The following is a 19,050-nucleotide window of genomic DNA, read 5'->3' as shown; positions in this document are numbered from 1 at the left end:
GCCATCTAAATTTTGATTCCTTTCTTGCCAAGTTGTCTAAAGTCCCCAAAACTTCCACCAAAATTAATTTTTGGATTAAATTATAATGATTTTTTTTAATTTATTATAATTATAAATAAAATTAACAATCGTCTAATAAATATTTTTTTATAACTGTCGTGAAGGGATATTTATTAGGTTAACATTAGAGGTATGCTAATAATTTTTTAAATAATGATGAGATAATTATAATTAATTTTTAGAAAATTCGTCGTAATTTACCATAATTTATTAATGATCTCAAGATTCCAATAAATACTTCCCCATCACTCACTGACCCCACCAAAATATATTTACATATGGTGATGATGATGATGATGATTAATTTATGATCCCTCAAATCAAAATTGAGTCTTGCACACTATGTTGGACGCAACTTGCTCTAGTGTGTGGAAAGATAGCCACACAATCATGGTTGCTTTGTGGGATTCAATGTTTGGAGAAATATATGTTATGGTTGGTGAAGTTTAGGATTATGGAAATAGACAATTCATGGGATTATTTTCCCTTTCTATTTGTTTTATTTCAATGGTTGATGAATAGTTTTGAGTTATTACAAGTTGATGTATGTGAGTTGGGTTTGATTAATGTTTGGACGAGTTTATAAATTTTATAATATTTTACAACATGTATGATAGGAGCACATTTATAGTCCGACATATTGTTCTTATTCAGTTTAACCGAAAATGAAATATAGAAATCTTACAAGTTTTTATTTTTCAATCAAAATGAAAAAAAATTAAGATTCCTTTCTCAAATACCGGTAGGATTCTTAATTGTTTTTTCGAGAATTAATACTTTGTAAGATGTAAAAGTTTATAAGAATTTTGTCAAACATTCTCTTAGTAGTATTCTATTTATTGAACTTATCCTTGGAGATGCTGAAAAAGTGCACTCATCGGCGTTTTCAGTGTTCTACTCTTGGGACAAGAGATTATTTTCTTAAACCTATTATAAGGGGGACATGATATGGTGAGTATCAGCCAGTCCTCCCCGTGCACGACGACAGTAGCATGAGACGACGTCTGTACAAAGTGAGCATCTCTTGGGGGCATGATGGGGGCCTTCAAGAGCTGGCTCTAGGCAGCTCGTGAGCGGAGCGCTAGAGTCCCCGAAGGGTTTGGAGAGCTGACAGGCAGCGTAGGGCCAGGATGGCCTACGTTGGGCGCCGATTGTGCCAAGAGGCTCCGTGTGGTGTGCTAGATTGCCCCGCGGGCTGCAAGTTATCATGGGCAACGCCTCTCGAACGAATGGGTGATCGAGGCAAGCATTCAAAGACCTCGTGATCCTACTCATGGAATGCGCTATCGAGTTCTAGCCGTCCATGGGGGTCCGTAGGCTAAGGATAGACAGTCGTAGGACGACGCCACATTGTGGGCTTACTGTGTAGCCAAAGCCGAAAGGCAAGAAGGCATATTAAGCTTAGCCGTGCGGGAGAGCGGCGAGGTGTCGGCATATCGATTGGACCTCGGACTTATGATGATGTCCTACTCGGGCGAGACATGGAAGGCGGCCATGACGAGGGCGAGCGCCTAGGATGTACCGAGTGTGTTGTGGAAGGCGGCCATGACGAGGGCGAGCGCCTAGGATGTACCGAGTGTGTTGGACAAGAGATGGGCGTTGCGGGCGCAAGCGTAGTGCCGCAATGCCGAAGCGGAGCGAAGATGCTCCTTGCCATTGGGCAAAGTGTCGACAGGTTCCGAGATAATGTGCGAGACGCAAAGGCACGGATACAGAGAGCCTCAGCGAGCACATGGACTGTCGTGAAACTCTGATGTGTGCGAAGACCAGACGAAGATGGGACGGCACCTTTGTGGCCGCACAGGCCTATAACTAGGTCATATCGATCCGGCCTAAACTTGACTTGGAACCAATATAAACGGACTCATGAAAACTACCAGATCATTTCATGATCAATCGTACAGTTTAAAATATCTATAAATACTAACATACAATGTTTCAAATTCAACTTTCGATACCTTAAATATGCTCACGACCTTCACATTCATTCTTAAACTTTTGTGGAACTCCTCGTACGAATTTGTCTAGGATTTTTTTTTTCTTTTTGTGCTTTACGCCATTGAAAATTACTATATGAATTTTTATTTATATAGTTTTTTCTTATCTTACAATATATACATTTTTTTGTTGTTTTATTAAAATGTCTAACACTTATTGCAACATTAAGTACTGAGTTTTTTAATTGTAATGAAGATTTTCGTCTTAATTATTATTATCATTATTTTCAATCGAAGGCAACAACTAGAAGAGATTTCTTTTAAATAAGTGATATTGACCATCTAATTTTTTTTCCATTTTATAAAATAATTATCTTTGACAAAAAGTTCCATGTAATAAAAAATCACAACTTAGTGTTGCAGCAACGTTAGAAATTTTAATAAAACAAAACAAAAAAATATTAAACAAAAAGAATAAAAGGAACTGAAGTCCATGCTGGGAGACATCGATCGAGCCATAAAATTTATATACACATTATATACATAAAATAATTAAAGAATCTAAAATATCAATTAAAATAAAAGATTCAGACTGATTAATCATGAAAATAAGTCCAAGAACTTGAAATTTTGGGACAAAATATCTAGATGTCGTTATCGCTACATCATACACGGGTCATATATTAAAGACAACAAAAATAAAGAAAAAAAAATACAAGAGAATGCTTCATTCACACACACACCTCTATTCAACAAATTATAATCATATAAGATTTTATTCAATCCACCAAAGTATGTAATTTTGCTCTAATTATTGCAAATAATTTGATGATGATGCTGTAAGATTATTTACTTAACTAATAATTGCTACCCTGAAAACATCATACTTATAAATTTTTTGAAATTATATCATAATTTGAAGTTACCAATCAACATTTAAGTTCTGTATATCATAATCATAAATCAAGAAACACACGGATTGAGCTGAATTCTTGAGCATCTGATAGTTCAAACCATACTTGTTTACGAAAAACTTTAACCATAAGATCGAGACTAAATTCATAAGCTGATTTATTTTTTATCCCATAAGATAGGGGGTTTGCTCTTTTAGTCTCCACTTTAGGGGATTGATATTTTTTAGCCCACAGGATTAAAAAATAGTGTGATATGGTCCCACGCTCTTGTGGGACCAAATCTATTAGATTTTAAGACCACGTCTACAATATTTTCTAGTTTGTGGGACAAAAAATGTTCACTTTACGAAATGCAATACCACTACCCTATGGATTAAAATTTTTATCTTGCCTTTATTTTTTGGAATAGAACAAATAATTTAACATTAAAAAGGGCAAAGAAAAACAAAAAATTGAGATAAAAGTGTGGCACTATACATATAATGAACTTTTGGAGAAATTGCACTTCTAGTCCCCACATAATAGAAAATATTGTATTTTTTATCCCACGATTCACAATCTAGCACATTTGATCTCGTAGGCTAAAAAATATCATAGCATTTGGGATAATATATGTTATAAATTTTTATCCTATGACACCAAAAAAGCTATTTTTTATTCTATTGGACCAAATATGCTGAACTTATAAACTGTAGGACTAAAAATGCAACACTCTCTGTATTCCGGAACCAAAAGTGCATTTTTATCTAAAAAAAGGGAAACAAAAAGAAAAGGTGAAGAAAGAGATGAGGGCAAGAAAACAAATTCTTTGCTTGGAAGGACCAAAAACAAAAATTCTATTCCTCTTATGTGCATTAATGGAAAATCTTACACAACAATTACTTTAAAATGTAACAAATCTCACCCATTAAATAATCCATCTACCTGAAGTGCAGTGTAAGCCAACAAATCAACCAAACGCGACCCTCACTTTCTCTCTCATGCACAAAAAACAGAGCAAGTGAGAGAAAAACAGAGCAAAGAGATTAATCTGCAAAATACTTCACCATCAATGGCGTAAAGAGCGACCAAGCATAACCTTGCGTGCCGGAAACCTTCATATTCAGTTGGGCCACCCCCAGAAACCCACAATCTACACTCCATAAAACATTCAAATACAGAAATATACATACATATTATGTGTGTATATATATAGAGAGAGAGAGAGAGCTTTGTTGAAAGAGTGAGAGAAAGTGTGTATGTGTGTCTGAGAGAGAGAGAGAGAGAGAGAGGGGTGAAAACTGAATAAATTTATGAGGAAGAGAGAGAAAAGCAAAGCTGGGAAAGCACGGAGATCAGTTCTTGGACGGGATTTTCGACTGTATCCATGAAATCACGGCGGCGCTCGTGTTCTCTAGGATGAGTGAGTCTGCTTACAGGGTTGAAACGACGTCGCGCCTCGCCCAATGGCGGATCGAGAACTTGGCCTCCTGCACTTACAGAAAATCCGATCCCTTCAAGATCGGCAAGTGGAATTGGTTAGTCACACTCTGCTTTTTTTCCTACTCTTCTATTCCTCTCCCACTTTTTATTGTTTGATCGATGAGTTATGAGTTTTCATCAGCTCTCTGTTATCTTTGTTTTCGCTGAGAATTTAGATTTCTTACAAACTGACTTAATTTTGAAGAAATTCATGGGTCAGATTTGTGGGGGGGGGGCTAATATAAGTTTTGGTTGTCTGGATTGAAGGCATTTATCTGTGGAGAAAAACCGGACTCTGTTCATTAAGTTGTTCCCGGAGATATCAAATTTAACTAGGGAAAATCCTCCGATCGCTTCATTCATAATCAGAGTGGTGTCCTCAGTGGGAGATAGGAAGTGTTTGGTTCATCCAGGTGGGCTGATCTCAATCATATTTCCCTAATAGATGTTTCCCGCATTGATAATATACAGTTATTTTGTCATGGTATGATTTGTCTGAGACTTGCAACCTATGTGACATGCAGAAGTTACTGATAAGCAGCTCAAGAGCAACGAGGATTTCATCTGGTCTATTGAGGTTCCATTAACTGGAAAATTCATCATCGACGTTGAGTTTCTTGATCTAAAGATTGCATCTCCAGACGTAAGATATTAGCAACTCTCCTCTCATGGTTTTTCTTTCAGATTCTTGATTATTTGAAAGCTTTTGATTCATTGAAAAACTCAGGCATCATATTCTCATACTTTGTATAAGTAATGATATGAGAGAAGTTACTTGTTGTGATGAAGAACGATACTTGTAGCATACTTGCTCAGCTCTGAACTCTGGTTTTTGAATCACCACAGGGCTCGGGGCCTTGTTCGATTTGGGCGGAAGGGTTCACAAAAGCACAGTCGAATCAAACAGCTCTTTCATCACTTGGTCGAATGTTATCTGAAAGCATCCATACGGATATTGTAATCAATGCCTCCGACGGAACCATCACAGCCCATCGGGCAGTTCTTGCTTCCAGGTCACCTGTTTTCCGCAGCATGTTCTCACATGATCTCAAGGAGAAAGAAATGTCAGCCATAAACATTTCGGACATGTCGATCGAAGCCTGCCAGGCTTTTCTCAATTACATCTACGGCAACATAAGGAACGAAGAGTTCTTGGCCCACAGGCTGGCCCTACTTCGAGCAGCTGATAAATACGATGTATCAGATTTAAAAGAAGCATGCCATGAAAGCCTACTGGAGGACATCGACACCAAGAACGTTCTTGAACGGCTCCAGAACGCATCCCTCTATCAACTGCCGAAGCTGAAGAGCAGCTGCATGAGATACCTGGTGAAATTCGGTAAGATCTACGATATCAGAGATGATTTCAATAGCTTCCTGCAATGTGCTGATAGAGAGCTGATTGCTGAAGTATTGAACGAAATTCTTGCTGCCTGGAAGGGCTTCTGAAGAAAATGAAAAATAGCTTCCTGCAATGTGCTGATAGAGAGCTGATTGCTGAAGTACTGAACGAAATTCTTGCTGCCTGGAAGGGCTTCTGAAGAAAACGGAAAAAAGGGACGGTCAGGACGTAGGTTGTTATCCACTTGTGTGCACCAAGATATTCTTTGGTTTGTCTTAAGATGTGCCGATTGTTCGTTGACATGTATAGGTATTGATTTAAGGTGGTTGGCCATATGAATTTGGTCCAATGTGTATACTTTGATGAATTAGATAAGAACCACACTGTAAAATGTGAATATCACAAACAGACATGCTTGTTATTTATGAAATCAATGTTGTTTCAAGAACTCTGGCCTGCTAGCTTTTCGATGGTATCAATATTTGCAGTCACCATGTATATATCTATATAACTTTCACACAAAGACCTTTTACAATTGATGCATTCGTTTAAAGATTTGAGTGATTGTTTTTATGCTTTAAAAAACGCCCTTGTGCTGTAGATTCGGTGTGATGGATTAAGCACAATACTAACTTTGGGTTATCACAATTCACAAAGCTGTCGTCAAGCCAAAAAAACTCGAGATAAGCAGAGATCATTTCAGAATAAGAGTTATAATGAAGATTTCTAGTTTCAAGTGATGGCGCTGAAGAGCAAAACATCTTCAAATTCACAGTAAAAAAACAGATAACATACTCTCAGGATAATATAGGAAGAGAGAGAGAGAGAGAGAGAGAGAGAGACGTAAAATGGTGAGATGGTAACCTTTTCATTCGCCATTGCCAAAACCGGCGATCTTGTTAGCGGTGTATACAACATTCCAACATGAGCTCCGCCGTAGAGAGAGAGAGAGAGAGAGATGAGAAGATAGAGACGGAGGAGCAGGATGCAGGGTAATTTAGGGCGGCACTGCGGCCGGATATGGAGAGAATATTATGAGGATATCCCTGCCAACGGATATATTTTTAGCCTAATTCTTTCTTCAGTTGAAGCTCTTTTTAAGTACTTTTTGACTCCAGAAAATGATTTTCATCTTTTAACAGTTATAAAATAGGGATAATTAGATTTATATCCCTAATTTATATATTATTTATACAAATTATTTTTATTTTTTGTGTAGTTACAAAAATAATCCGTGTAAGTCAAAAAAATATTGATAGTTTATGGAACATCGTTGATGTTTTTTGGGGTGTATATGTAATTTTTCAAAAAATAGAGGTTATTTGCATAAATAATATTGACGTTTCTAATAACGCTATATTTAATTTTCAATAGATATGAATAATTTGTGTAAATATATCATAAATTTAGATGTAATTATTCCTATAAAATAATCATCTTAAGTTAATACATTCACTTATGTGACAGTATGAATCATGTAAGTGTAAAAAAGGTGAGAAAATTTGGTACAAAATTATGACTCTTATAAGAGATTTGAGGTCCAATAATAGTTAGGAACTTCACTCTTTTTTTTTTTTCATTTTCTTATGTGACAAATATTATAATTGAGTATGAAATGCCAAATTAAATATTGATACAATTAGGATTTATTTTATTGATTTTAATTTGAATTTTTTATGAAAATGGTTGTACTTATAGAAGGAATGATGTATTTCATGACATCAAAGCATGATACATTAGGACGCTCCACTTAATATTTCTTTAAAATTATTTTTTTTAAGAGACTGAAATCTTAAAAGTTGGTATTGTAGTATTTCTACGAGAAGTTTTTTAAACATATTTCTACACCTAGAAATATTTATATAATTTAAACTTATCCTTTTATATATTAAAATTGATCTAGGTTGAAGAAGCGATCTATCTCTCATGATTAACCACGTCGTATAGGGATCATTTAATTAATAGCAATAAGCCCGATCTGGAACGCGGGAGATCCAGTTAATCGAGATTCAAAAGTTGAAATTTCACCTCTACTATCAATAGGTTCGACTAGGGCGTTTATAACACAGTCCAAATAAATCTCAATCACTGGTATTTGAGCCATTCTTCCTGGTGCTTTTACAAAACTTATTTCTTGTATTATCAAGGCATCACTTATTAATACAACGCCAACATTATTTGATTTCAAATTCAGAGTAATACCTATTGTATCTTTTTCTGAATGCAATGCCCACGTTAAATATCTCTAAAAGTGGGGTATGCTTCCTGATGGATCCATATGTTTAACAACCTGCTTTTGAATGATTAAGGATCAACAACTATGGCTATGGGTTGTCAGGTCGAGACCTGACATGGATAAAATGGCGAAAATTATATCATTTTCGAGGATGATTTTGTTCTACGAAGGAATTTTAATTGGTTAACTCTCCTATTTAATTGAGAAATGAAGGAATCTTATTATCAAAAAATTCCACTACATTATTTTTTAAAAAATATAAGAATTTCTAACTAATATTACCCCATATGTCGGAAGGAAGAGGGTTCGAGGGTTTGAAATCCGGACGACATCAAGGTCACAATCGTCATATCAGTGTACAAAATTCGGCTCCACCCCCAATAGAGCACCCTATGTGCAACATACACATGCGCGTCCAGGATTTTTCTCTCTTTAGCAGTTGGCGCCTTAGAAACGCCAGCGACTGAAGAAGAGGATTCAGTTGCCGTCCTCTTCTCGATCTTCTCTTTATCCCAATCGGCGCCGCCATAGCAGCAGCAGCTGCTGCTCGCTCGGTTATTAGTTACTCCCGATGAAACCCTAAATCTCCGCCGCGAATCCTACATTCATTAGGGCTGAGGTCCTGTTGATTCCCTACCGTTTCGATGGTCCGGTAGATTGTTGATTCCTGATCGAATACGTAATTAGTTTATCTTATTCATTAGTGGATTCCTACTGTGTTATGGCGGATAAGCAAGTGATTAAGCGTGCTAAGTATAAGTCGTCGGTCAAGGATCCCGGGGTTGCCGGTGTTCTCAAAATGGTACTAATCCTAATGATTTGCATTTTGGGTGTTGTTTTCTGTGTAGTTTGGATCAATGTATTTATGTTTAGTCTGAGGAACTATTGATTGTGAGCAGTTGTATCATACAGTTGAAATAAACTTAAATTGTTTTTGGACTTATTGTCACGGAAAAATGATGCCTTAACAGGAGCGATTGGGCGATTGGTGTTCTATTTTAGGATTCAGGAAATTGAAGTATTACCGAGTTTTGCAATGTGATAACCGGTTTTGCCTTTGTGTTTTTTTTGCAGAGTATAGAGAGATTTGTTTTCATGCCTAATGATCCAAAATCAACCACAAAGCTAAACGTGGAGTTTAGGATGATTAAAGGTGCTTGTTTCTTCTGCTTTTCGTTCCTAACTAGGACCCAGGGATAGATTCTTCTCAATTATGGCTCCCTGAACTGATTTTCCAATCAGTAAGGATGCAGTATGTAGCTAGTTGCTCATATGGTTCAAACCACAAAGCCCTTGTAAATCATCCTTCTGAACAAGTCCTTGATTGAATAACATTTCTTTTTTACAGAGTGTAGCATTCAGTTGTTTTATAATATGCTCATTGAAGTGGAGTGATGCTATTGAGCTGTTTATATTTATCTCCATTTGACAATCGCAGGGCACAAATTCACCAAGGAAGGTTCCAGCAAACAAGCCCTGCTTAATCTTACTCAAGACCAGGTTTATGGTCATTATAAGTTGCAGTACTTACACTTTCAGATATTTGCCGATGGTATTATATTCTCTTGTGCCCAGGTCTAGTGTAAATAACATCTTCTGTTTGTGTTATTTCAGGGGGGAAATTACATTTTTGAGTTTGATAGTTTTGCTGATCGTGATGTATGCCGGGAATTTGTTGGTGAGTCACAATCATCAGCAGTTCTTAGCCATATCTCAGAGTCTCAATATACACATGTTTTCAGATTTTCTGTTGAAAAGGTGCTTGTGGTTTGATTTATATCTCGCTGGACAGGCGTGATTACTCTTATATTTTTCAACCTTTTTATGCTCCGTTCTAATATGTTTGGTTAAAAAGGAGAAATCTTGATATGCTGTCAGCTCTGACATTCTCATATACCTATGCTTTATCATGACTTTGAATTAGCAGACTTCATGCCTGGTTCAGTTGCTATGGAGAATGTGTGTTTGATGTTGGCACTTCATACATGTTACTGTGAAAAATTAGATTATCACATGTTCGCACAATAATAAGTAGAATTTTGATTTTAGTGGAAACACTTATCTGGAAATGTGAGTGTGTGAAACTGTTTATATATTGGTTTACATTTTTATACATGTTGCTCTTAGAAGTTCGAAGGAGCTACTATACCTAATTATGAGGTATATGTCAACTTGTGAACAGCTAATGCTATTGCATTTCATGCTGAAGCTGGAAGAGTGGTCCCTGATAAATCTGCTCCTCCTGTTAACAATGAACAACTTAGCAGGGAAGAAACAGAACGACGAATTAAGCTACTTCAAGAAAACAGGTATATACAGTTTCTCAGCAGTTTACTAAAATATCTTAACCAAGTATTAAAAAGTCTTTCCGTTGTCAGAATCATATTTTCATATCTCATTGATCCTTTGAACGGACAAGTAGCTCTTTTCCTTTAGTTGTACCTCTTTATTTTGAGTCTAGTATTCTCACATGTGTGGCACTCTTGTCGCAACTGACTAGTATGTTTTGGATGCTTGGTTTTGATATTTCAAATTCTGCTTATATTAATGTCCTAAATAAGTATAGTTGGCAGCGAATTACAGGTACTTCACAAGCAGTTTGTATATGGTGGTATACTGACAGAAGCTGAATTTTGGGCGACAAGGAAGGTTAGCTACTGAAATTTTGTCTCACTTTCCTTTATCTTGAATTCTAGTGACCAACAAAGGATTGAAAGATCAACAAGGACAGATGTTTCATTCATTCAACCAATTTTTTGTCTACTTTGCTGTTTGTTCACGATTCTCATAATTGTCCAACCAGATCTTCTGCCACAGTTTTCTTACATGTCAATTTGTTATTTTGAGTATCAAATTCATGAATGATTCTTAGTTTCCATCAGCTTCTACCTGATCAGAAGGTGATGTCACTGTTGGCTGAAAACAAATGATGTATAATAAATTAAGTTCATTAATGAAGTGCAGAAATTGCTGGACCAGAATGATAGCAGAAGGCCAAAACAGCGACTAGCCCTAAAAAATGAAATGTGGACTGTGAAACCATTATCTGATGGCCAGGTACAAGATAGTTCTCCCTGCTTCATTGTGCTGTGGTATGGATTATGAATATGCTTGACCGTGCAACTTTGTCTGTGCCTGCTTGTGCTTAGTCTTTGCAGTGAATCATACTCTATTTCAGCCAATTCTTATTTGCTGAATTATTGTTACCTTAAATGTGAGATTTTTTTGATTATATGGAACTTTTTGTTGGTTTGGCTTCTGTGACAGTTTTCAATCTACAGGGGTTTTTTAAGGGCTGTGGGAGGCTAATTATTAGTAGGCTTCACCCTATGCATTTCACCTTTGCAACAAACATCAGAGTCCTGCTTGGCAGCCCATTTATTAATGATTTCATTACGAAGTGAGACAAAAGTTTCTTCACATCTCTTTCAAAAGAGATGAGTAGATCACTCCTACTGGGCAACACTTTTACATGTTTTACCATGATGCATAAGCCCCAAGGCATGGGGCATGTGCTCTATGAACCTTCATGTTTAGCATCTTTAGAAAGGCAACCTATTTTCAAGATTTGAAAAAAGAAAAAGCTAACATACTGTAAATACAGGAGGAGAAACGTGGGAAAAGATTTTAGATGCTAAAGCATCACTTAGCATAAACTAGAAGAAACCCGGTCCTATAGCTATTGGCATAGTTTATTGAAAAAGGGAAAACCTCTTTATCAAAACAATCATATAAATGAAAATGTCCTTAGAAGAAAGAGGTAGTAAATAAATTTGAGCTTATTATTTTTCACAGAGAACTAGAAGAAAGGTCTTATAACATAAGACTATAAGTAAACTGACAAGAAATACCAACACATGAGACTATAAGTAAGCTGACAAGAAAAATGAAACTAATGGGGAAGAAAAGGGCCATTGTCTCAAAATGGTCATTTACCTGCCCCATTAATATAGGTGTACTTTTAGGTGGAAAAGGTGTAAAAATGCCTGAGCATGAATGCCCTGGCCGTAGCACTCTTCTGGGGCTGGGGGAGGGAAGAATGCTTTGTAGGCACTTATGTACCATGATCGCTGGTGGTTCTGAACTGGAGCAAAATGCCTGTTCTCTAGACCAGTTATGGAGTATGTTTTCTTTCTGACTGCAAGAAGACAGTGAAATAGATCTTGAACTCTAACTTGCATGCTCTTTCTAACTTGGATTCAAGAATCTTTATAAAGCTAGCCTTTAATGCATCTGTGAAGTCTGCCCTTTCTTATTTAAACCTGAACCTTGACGTGTGACTTTGGTCTTTCACCATTTTGAACATGGGATGCTGTAGTCACATGTCTATATGTTTTGTTTCAGACAAACAGAGTGACTTTTAACTTGACACCAGAGATCATTCATCAGGTGTGTTCCCTTATGCCTTGAGTTGTATTTTCCTTCCTTTATGTGTGTGTTAATATTTGCCTGATCGGGGTTAGCTTTTCCTATGGGATATATTATTCGCTTGACATAACCATAAAAAAGGTGATTCGCTTAACATGAGCAGCAGTTAAAACATCTGTGCAACTGTGGAGGAAAACTCTTCTGATATGTGTATGATCGGACAAAGGAAAGCTATGGAAAAGAAAAGGAATCCAGGAAACATGAATGTTTATAATTAATATTTTTGGAAAACATCATCTAATACCGTATTATCCAAAACGACTCGTGTCATAGCTTCTCTCAATGTTCACCAACATTTTTTTTCCTGAAAAGACAGACAACTATAGTTTTCCTTTCTTTTGCTAATTTTTGTTTGGAAAAAAGCGACTTGATTCAACAGTTAGTCACACATATTATTTCTTGATTAAAGTTACTTGGATGGCATCATATGTATTTTCTTTCAGCAACTTACCGAAATTTTGCCGTTCAAATAATCTCCTACTCAATTGTTGGTTTGAGACAATAACTCTTTTATTGCGTAGATTTTAAAATTCCAGGTCAAATATTGTAAACAAATTACTGATTTATGTCTGATTGAGTAGATAAAGCGAGAAGTTGTGTTTATTTCTACTTCAATGATGCTGTAAACATTCTTACAGATACATTACACTTTTCTCACAGATATTTGCTGAAAAACCAGCAGTTCGGCAAGCATATTTGAATTTTGTCCCGAACAAGGTAGGAAGAATATCAAGGTTCTATTCCTTTTTTCAGAAGGTTATGTTTACTAGATATCTCCTTGTACCGTGTCCTGGCGTCTCCATGCTCTCGCTGTTTACGCTAAATTCTTTGTGATAACTGTAAATTGCTTCATAATGGCATGGGTTTTCTTGAAACCTTGGTGCTTCATACTTGGTTTCCTACCTTGAATGATTGCCCCAGAGTTCCTTCATGTCTGTAACTCAGTTAAAATAATTGGTTCTGGAGCTTCTGGTATTTACTGAAAACAGATATCAAAGCATTATTTCAATTTCTAGACATTTGTTTCTCATGGTTAAAATAAATGATTTTTACTGAAAGGGAGAATTATTGCTGTTAATATCTAGAAGATTCAGTTGGCAATCCATCTGCTATGCCTGTAATGAGTTCCTTTACGATGGAAATCACAAGTAAAAGAACCTGTTATTGTACTTCAGATGACAGAAAAGGAGTTCTGGACCAAATATTCAAGAGCAGAATACCTCCATAGTACAAAAAATGTAGTTGCTGCAGCAGCAGAGGCTGCTGAAGACGAGGAGCTTGCTGTTTTTCTGAAGCGAGATGATATGCTGGCAAACGAAGCTCGTAGAAAAGTAATTTCATTTGAAGTGTTTGTCTTTCCTTGATTTAAGATTTTCAAAATGGAATCCCATTTTCTTTTGTGATGTTCTTTTTCATCCATATTATACGCTAATTTTTTCCCTCAGATCAGGCGTGTTGACCCAACAGTGGACATGGAAGCTGATGAAGGCGATGATTACATACATCTTCCGGTACATTTGGCTGCTTGCCCATATTCTGCAAGCTTATTATGTGGTTCTCGACTGGTTTCTGTTAATATGGATTTTGTTTGTCTGCTTGCTCCTTGATATTTTGTTGCCGATATCAAGACCAAAATGTCCCAGAGAAAAGGAATGTCAGCATAATCATTCTTGTTTTTGACTCGTTAATATTGCATGCTCTTTCTCGTGAGTAGTATTTTGTGTTGTTATAAATCTTTACACTGTTCTTACAAGATCTCATCTAAATTGTATTTTGGTTTTCACTGCTTGATACGGTTTAATTTGCACAGCTATTATTCTCAATGTGTATGCTTGCACAACATGTAGGATCGTGGGTTGCTTCAGGACGAGGCCAAGGATGTTTTGGACTCACAATATGAGCCATACCGAAGATCCTTCTCGCAAGATCTGAACCAGCATGCTGCTGTTGTTCTTCAAGGAAGACTTGTAGGTAGGTTCTTGTAAGCACAACTATTTGGTTGATTGTTTATCTGGATGAAGACTGTCCAATAGTTATATGTCAAAACATTGTAATAATAATGAATTGAACCTACTTAAAAGAATGATTATTTTATTCCACTTTTAAAAACATTTACATAAAATATATTGACATGTGTTTGTGTGTGCACAGAATTCTCTCACTCTCTCTTTATATATATACAATATGAAATTCAATTTCATCCCTAAAATTGTTTGATTCACTGAAAAAGGTCTCATAGTTCTTTTGTCCCATCAATCTGGGAATAGATGTCGAGCTGGGAGATACAAGGACTGTTGCTGAAGCCCTTATCAGGACAAAACAGGGTTAGAAAAGCTCCTTTTTATTTCCAATATGGAGCTGCTTATTCCCCGTTTAATCTTACATTGAGTATTCTTATTGATATTAAGTATGTTTGCAGCTGAATTGTCTGATGAAATATCCAATAGAAATTTAGAGAGAAAGCTCTCAGACAGGATATCTCGAATTACGGAGATTGAGGATCTTCAGGGGCCTCGAGACCCTGCAGTTGCACCCCTCAGTATCAAGGTTTGGCTGTCATCAACTTTAAACCTCATTGGTTTCTAATTGCTGTATAGTTTTAACATGCTTTGACTCTTCAAATAGGATCCCAGGGACTACTTTGATTCTCAACAACCTAATGCACTAAAAGCACTAGGAGATACAGGTTCAGGCACAAAATCATTTAGATCCAGAGTGAGCCCACGTGAAGCTTATGGTTCCTTAAGAGATATAGTATCGGATATTAGAGTTATGGGGCTGAGTGAACCAATAATGAATCAGGAGGTTGCTCTTAAGGTATTCTTCACATGTACTTTTTTGTGTGCCCGGAATTTAAATGAAATTTAACTTCTCGGTGTATTACATATAGGTCCTTAATGGGTTGACTCAGAATATCTCTAGCACCAAGCTTCATCTTGGAAACAATCCACATGAGAGTGTCCTTGATAGGTTGCCAAAAGTTACTAAAGAGGAACTCATGCATGTGAGTTTTTGCTAATACTTGGACTTCACTGAACAAAAATATACTCTTCCAGTTATGATATATGTTATGATTTGATGGTATCAATAACACTTTTGCAGCACTGGACTTCTGTCCAGGAATTACTGAAACACTTTTGGTCATCATACCCAATTACAACAAAATACCTCTATGCCAAGGTAATTATCTGTTCTTCATGCTTGAAAATTTGATGATATTATTGTAACATATAATTCCATTTTTCAGTTGTTGATTACCCTTTTCAAAATTATTACCGTATATAATGTGGGATTATTTTTGTGTTGTGGCTGGTACCCCTGAACGAGCATTGTGTTGATCATACATCCGTATGATATTGTGCTACTCATTGGAAAATATGAACTCTTAAGGATTTGTAACAGTTCCCACTTCCCTTCTAGAAATACCCTGTAGTTCTAGGGCACAACTGCTACACTACCATCTGTTCATTACCCGTCCACATGAATCGAACCGCCATATCTACCTCTTCTCATGGAACCAGATCCGGACAGACTTATCAATGTGAATATTGAGGATGCATCAACTGATATGGCTTTTTGGCTGCTCCTCTAGAAAGTATTTTGAGGTAAAAAATTGTACTTATCAGCTTAGGAATACCTTGTTTGTCATCCATTGATAAACTCCAAAGCACCAATTTACATGTCAGGTGAAAGAGCAGGGTCTGCTGGGAACTTTTGGCTGGTGAATGAGGAGGTTGGGGGAGGGTTGATAAACTCCAAAGCACCTATTTACATGTCAGGTGAAAGAGCAGGGTCTGCTGGGAATTTTTGGTTGGTGAATGAGGAGGCTTGGGGGGTGGGGGTTGGAAGTGAGAGAGGGAGGAAGAATCTATGAATCCTTGTTCGTGTTTTCCTTATGTTTGAACCATCCATTTGATACTTAAAAGGCAAAAAAAGCTCGTTTATGATTAATGGTTTTAGCCTCTACATATCCCATTCTTCACGAAATCGATTGAGTTTGCAATTTAACGTACTTGTCTATTTCAATGGGATGTTAAATGTTTGGTTGATGGGCAGACAATGCCAAAATGACCTCCTGTCTTCTGAACCCATTTTGGCTCAATTGATATCCAAATGCTTTTCATTAACAGGTAACCAGATTGAAAGATGCAATGTCCCAAGTTTATCCAAAGTTACAGGTACATTGTATCATTAGAGGATATTGCAATTACAAGCTTTTATTGCCCGCACAACTATTTTCTTATCTTCCATCCTATTTCAGGAGATCAAGGAATCTGTGCAGTCTGATTTCAGGCATCAGGTCTCCCTTCTTGTTCACCCAATGCTTCAGGTTAGCACTTGCATGTTATCAAAGAAATATTTCTATTGAACACTTGAAACTTATTATGTGTTTACCAAAACGCCCGAGCTCAAACTTTTTTTTTCTGTAGGCTCTAGATGCCGCCTTTGCATACTACGATGCAGATGTACAGAAGAGATCTGGTAAGAGTGGAGAAAGACCAAATGGGTCTGTGTAGCGGAAGTTCACCTGGCGATTATCAAATGCATAAAACTGTATATTTTACGAAATTTTGGTAGTGTCTTTTTCTCTGAAAAAAGAATCTTAATTCATTTTTTCTTGCCCAGGTTTTTTATATGTACAATATATATGTGTACCTTTTACCTTGTATTGATGATTCACATTTCAGTCTCTTTAAGATTCTTGAAGGCCTCTCAGCAGAAAAGCCTTTTTTTTTTAGTTAGGATTACGCTGGCAGAATCAAGCATCTGTTCCTATATATATTCTCTCACCCACTAGTTCCTCCTCCTTTTAATTTGTGCTGTCCTATATTTACTAGTAATAAAATGTTTTGCCAAATGGATTATATATATTTGTCTCAACTGATGTAAGGACGGATAGTTAGTATCGGTTAATGATTATGGGGGTATATTCTGATTTGCGATGGTGATCTGAATCAAAACTATTTTAAATTTTGCTTTTTGATCAGGAAGAAATTAGGGTGGGTTGTACCTTTTCTCTGAAGATTGGGTGCAGGATAATGGATCTGAATGCAGCCAAAGTAGCAAACGGTTTGGCGGCAACCGGTCAGGATGTGAATGAGAAGAGATTACAGGAATAGAAAGCGTTGAATTGTTAAATAATGGTTGGGTGCAGACTGCAGAGCAGACCCCTGGCCTGTGGTTTTAATTGGATAATAATATTTATTGACCTTTTAATAAGGGTTATAAATGGAAATAACAATTATTATAATTCATAGTTAGTTTCATCGAACAATATATATATATAATTGAAATGCCATTACCCACACCACATGCATTCATTCACGTATACGCTATCTTTTCTTGGCAGATAGATTGCATCATCATAACTAAAAACTCAAATTTATTACTTTATACATTTCTATTGAATTGACTTGCCTGCAAATTTTGGGTACTCCGACTTCCATGTATATGTTATGCCCATTCATTAATACAAATTTCAAAATTCACCTTATCGGCTACATTTAGGCAAGCGGTTTGAATTCGAGTGATCGACTTAGAAAAAGGGAATTTCAAACGATTTCGAGTCTGTAATTCATCACAAAACCACTAAATATCACTCAAAGTAAAAAATGAGAAATTACTTATAATATAAAGTTATCCAAATAATCAGCAGCTGCTACATCTGCCTGCAACATTCCCAAGCTCAACTGAAACGCATCAAATAATAATCTACCTGACACAAAAGTATAATCCAGCAAGAAAAAGGTGAAAAAAATAACTGAAAGAACAATCACTTGATCGAGATGAATCAGAATCCCTAATAAGGTGGGGGAGCGCCGAAACCCAAGAATGGCCGCCCGCAGGCGCCGGCGTCGCAGTCATGCAATGTGTCCTTCAACTTGTGGAACCCGTGTTTGAACACCCCGAATCCGAACAGCATTCCAATCGCGATCACCAGAAGTACCAGACACACACAGAAACAACACACTCTCGTCCCACAACACATCTTCTGCTTCCTTCTTCGGTTCTGGATATATATAACTCCTGATCTGAATCTGGGTTTGATGTTAATTCTCCGAATTTATACTTCAGATTGAAAGGGAAATCTTGGATTGATTGAGAGAGAGAGAGAGAGAGGCGTGTTGGATTAGTGCAGGAGTTGTAGGTAGCAGTTTCGCAAGTGAGAAGAAGAGGGGAGTATCTTTTTATCACGTTGTTTTGTTGAAAGCGGTTACTCCACGCATTGTTTCTGTTGAGTATCAAGTATTTATCAGAAACCAAAAGGTGGTGACTTTTCATTTTCAGGTGGGATTTTGCGTATAAATTAGGAATAATTATAAGTAAATCTCTGATAATTTAAAAAATTATATTTAGTATTCTTAATGGTTGTTTACATCTAACAATTAAGTTTTTTAATCAATCAAAATTTACTGAATTTATAAATATTAATAAGTAATTGTATGAAAATTGAGATTTACTCTCAATTTACTTGTTACTAACTTTTTTTAAGCAAATATTTTTTTTCTAAATAAACAATTTTTATAATGATGAATACATATATTCTTACATGTACTAACGCGTGAAGACGTATGGGGTAAATTAATCATAAAAAAATTTAGTTTACTTGCAACAAATCAGTAATAAATGAGAGAAAATTATAATTTCTTTTTAACTAACAGAAGGACTTAT

At 36.4% G+C, this 19,050-nt stretch overlaps 3 protein-coding genes across 4 annotated transcripts; 2 read left to right on the top strand and 1 right to left on the bottom strand.

Annotated features, from left to right (window-relative positions):
• On the top strand, positions 3,738-6,162 carry LOC105176564 (BTB/POZ domain-containing protein At1g55760). Its single transcript, XM_011099409.2, has 4 exons — positions 3,738-4,428; positions 4,640-4,785; positions 4,897-5,015; positions 5,219-6,162. Exons 1-4 carry the CDS (start codon positions 4,310-4,312, stop codon positions 5,819-5,821), a joined length of 987 nt encoding a protein of 328 aa, XP_011097711.1. The 5' UTR covers positions 3,738-4,309; the 3' UTR covers positions 5,822-6,162.
• LOC105176562 (probable RNA polymerase II transcription factor B subunit 1-1) lies at positions 8,277-17,068 on the top strand. Of its 2 annotated transcripts, XM_011099406.2 has the most exons (20): positions 8,277-8,752; positions 9,025-9,103; positions 9,389-9,450; positions 9,565-9,628; positions 10,133-10,259; positions 10,524-10,599; positions 10,915-11,007; positions 12,295-12,339; positions 13,039-13,095; positions 13,554-13,709; positions 13,824-13,889; positions 14,226-14,349; positions 14,646-14,702; positions 14,798-14,925; positions 15,004-15,195; positions 15,269-15,382; positions 15,481-15,558; positions 16,509-16,556; positions 16,640-16,708; positions 16,809-17,068. In XM_011099406.2, exons 1-20 carry the CDS (start codon positions 8,672-8,674, stop codon positions 16,893-16,895), a joined length of 1,803 nt encoding a protein of 600 aa, XP_011097708.1. In that variant the 5' UTR covers positions 8,277-8,671; the 3' UTR covers positions 16,896-17,068. The 2 variants fall into 2 exon arrangements, with proteins under 2 accessions (XP_011097708.1, XP_020554483.1); XM_020698824.1 differs by lacking the exon at positions 8,277-8,752 and having other exon boundaries at positions 9,027-9,103; positions 10,517-10,599.
• LOC105176561 lies at positions 17,953-18,606 on the bottom strand. The gene has a single exon (XM_011099405.2). The coding sequence runs from the start codon at positions 18,365-18,367 to the stop codon at positions 18,179-18,181; it is 189 nt and encodes a 62-aa protein (XP_011097707.1). The 5' UTR covers positions 18,368-18,606; the 3' UTR covers positions 17,953-18,178.

The sequence above is a fragment of the Sesamum indicum genome, linkage group LG14 (assembly GCF_000512975.1).
Source record: "Sesamum indicum cultivar Zhongzhi No. 13 linkage group LG14, S_indicum_v1.0, whole genome shotgun sequence".
In the NCBI taxonomy this organism is placed as follows: Eukaryota; Viridiplantae; Streptophyta; class Magnoliopsida; order Lamiales; family Pedaliaceae; genus Sesamum; species Sesamum indicum.
Note: the sequence above shows the minus strand (reverse complement) of the source record. Positions and strands in the feature narration are given on the sequence as shown.

Bases quoted from the DNA above. Each gene is read 5' to 3' on its own strand.
- LOC105176564 (XM_011099409.2), top strand. From the start codon at position 4,310: ATGAGTGAGTCTGCTTACAGGGTTGAAACGACGTCGCGCCTCGCCCAA. The intron at 4,786-4,896 runs GTGGGCTGATCT...TGTGACATGCAG, and splicing joins GAAGTGTTTGGTTCATCCAG to AAGTTACTGATAAGCAGCTC. The intron at 5,016-5,218 runs GTAAGATATTAG...GAATCACCACAG, and splicing joins TAAAGATTGCATCTCCAGAC to GGCTCGGGGCCTTGTTCGAT.
- LOC105176562 (XM_011099406.2), top strand. From the start codon at position 8,672: ATGGCGGATAAGCAAGTGATTAAGCGTGCTAAGTATAAGTCGTCGGTC. The intron at 11,008-12,294 runs GTACAAGATAGT...GTTTTGTTTCAG, and splicing joins AACCATTATCTGATGGCCAG to ACAAACAGAGTGACTTTTAA. The intron at 14,926-15,003 runs GTTTGGCTGTCA...CTCTTCAAATAG, and splicing joins TTGCACCCCTCAGTATCAAG to GATCCCAGGGACTACTTTGA.
- LOC105176561 (XM_011099405.2), bottom strand. From the start codon at position 18,367: ATGTGTTGTGGGACGAGAGTGTGTTGTTTCTGTGTGTGTCTGGTACTT.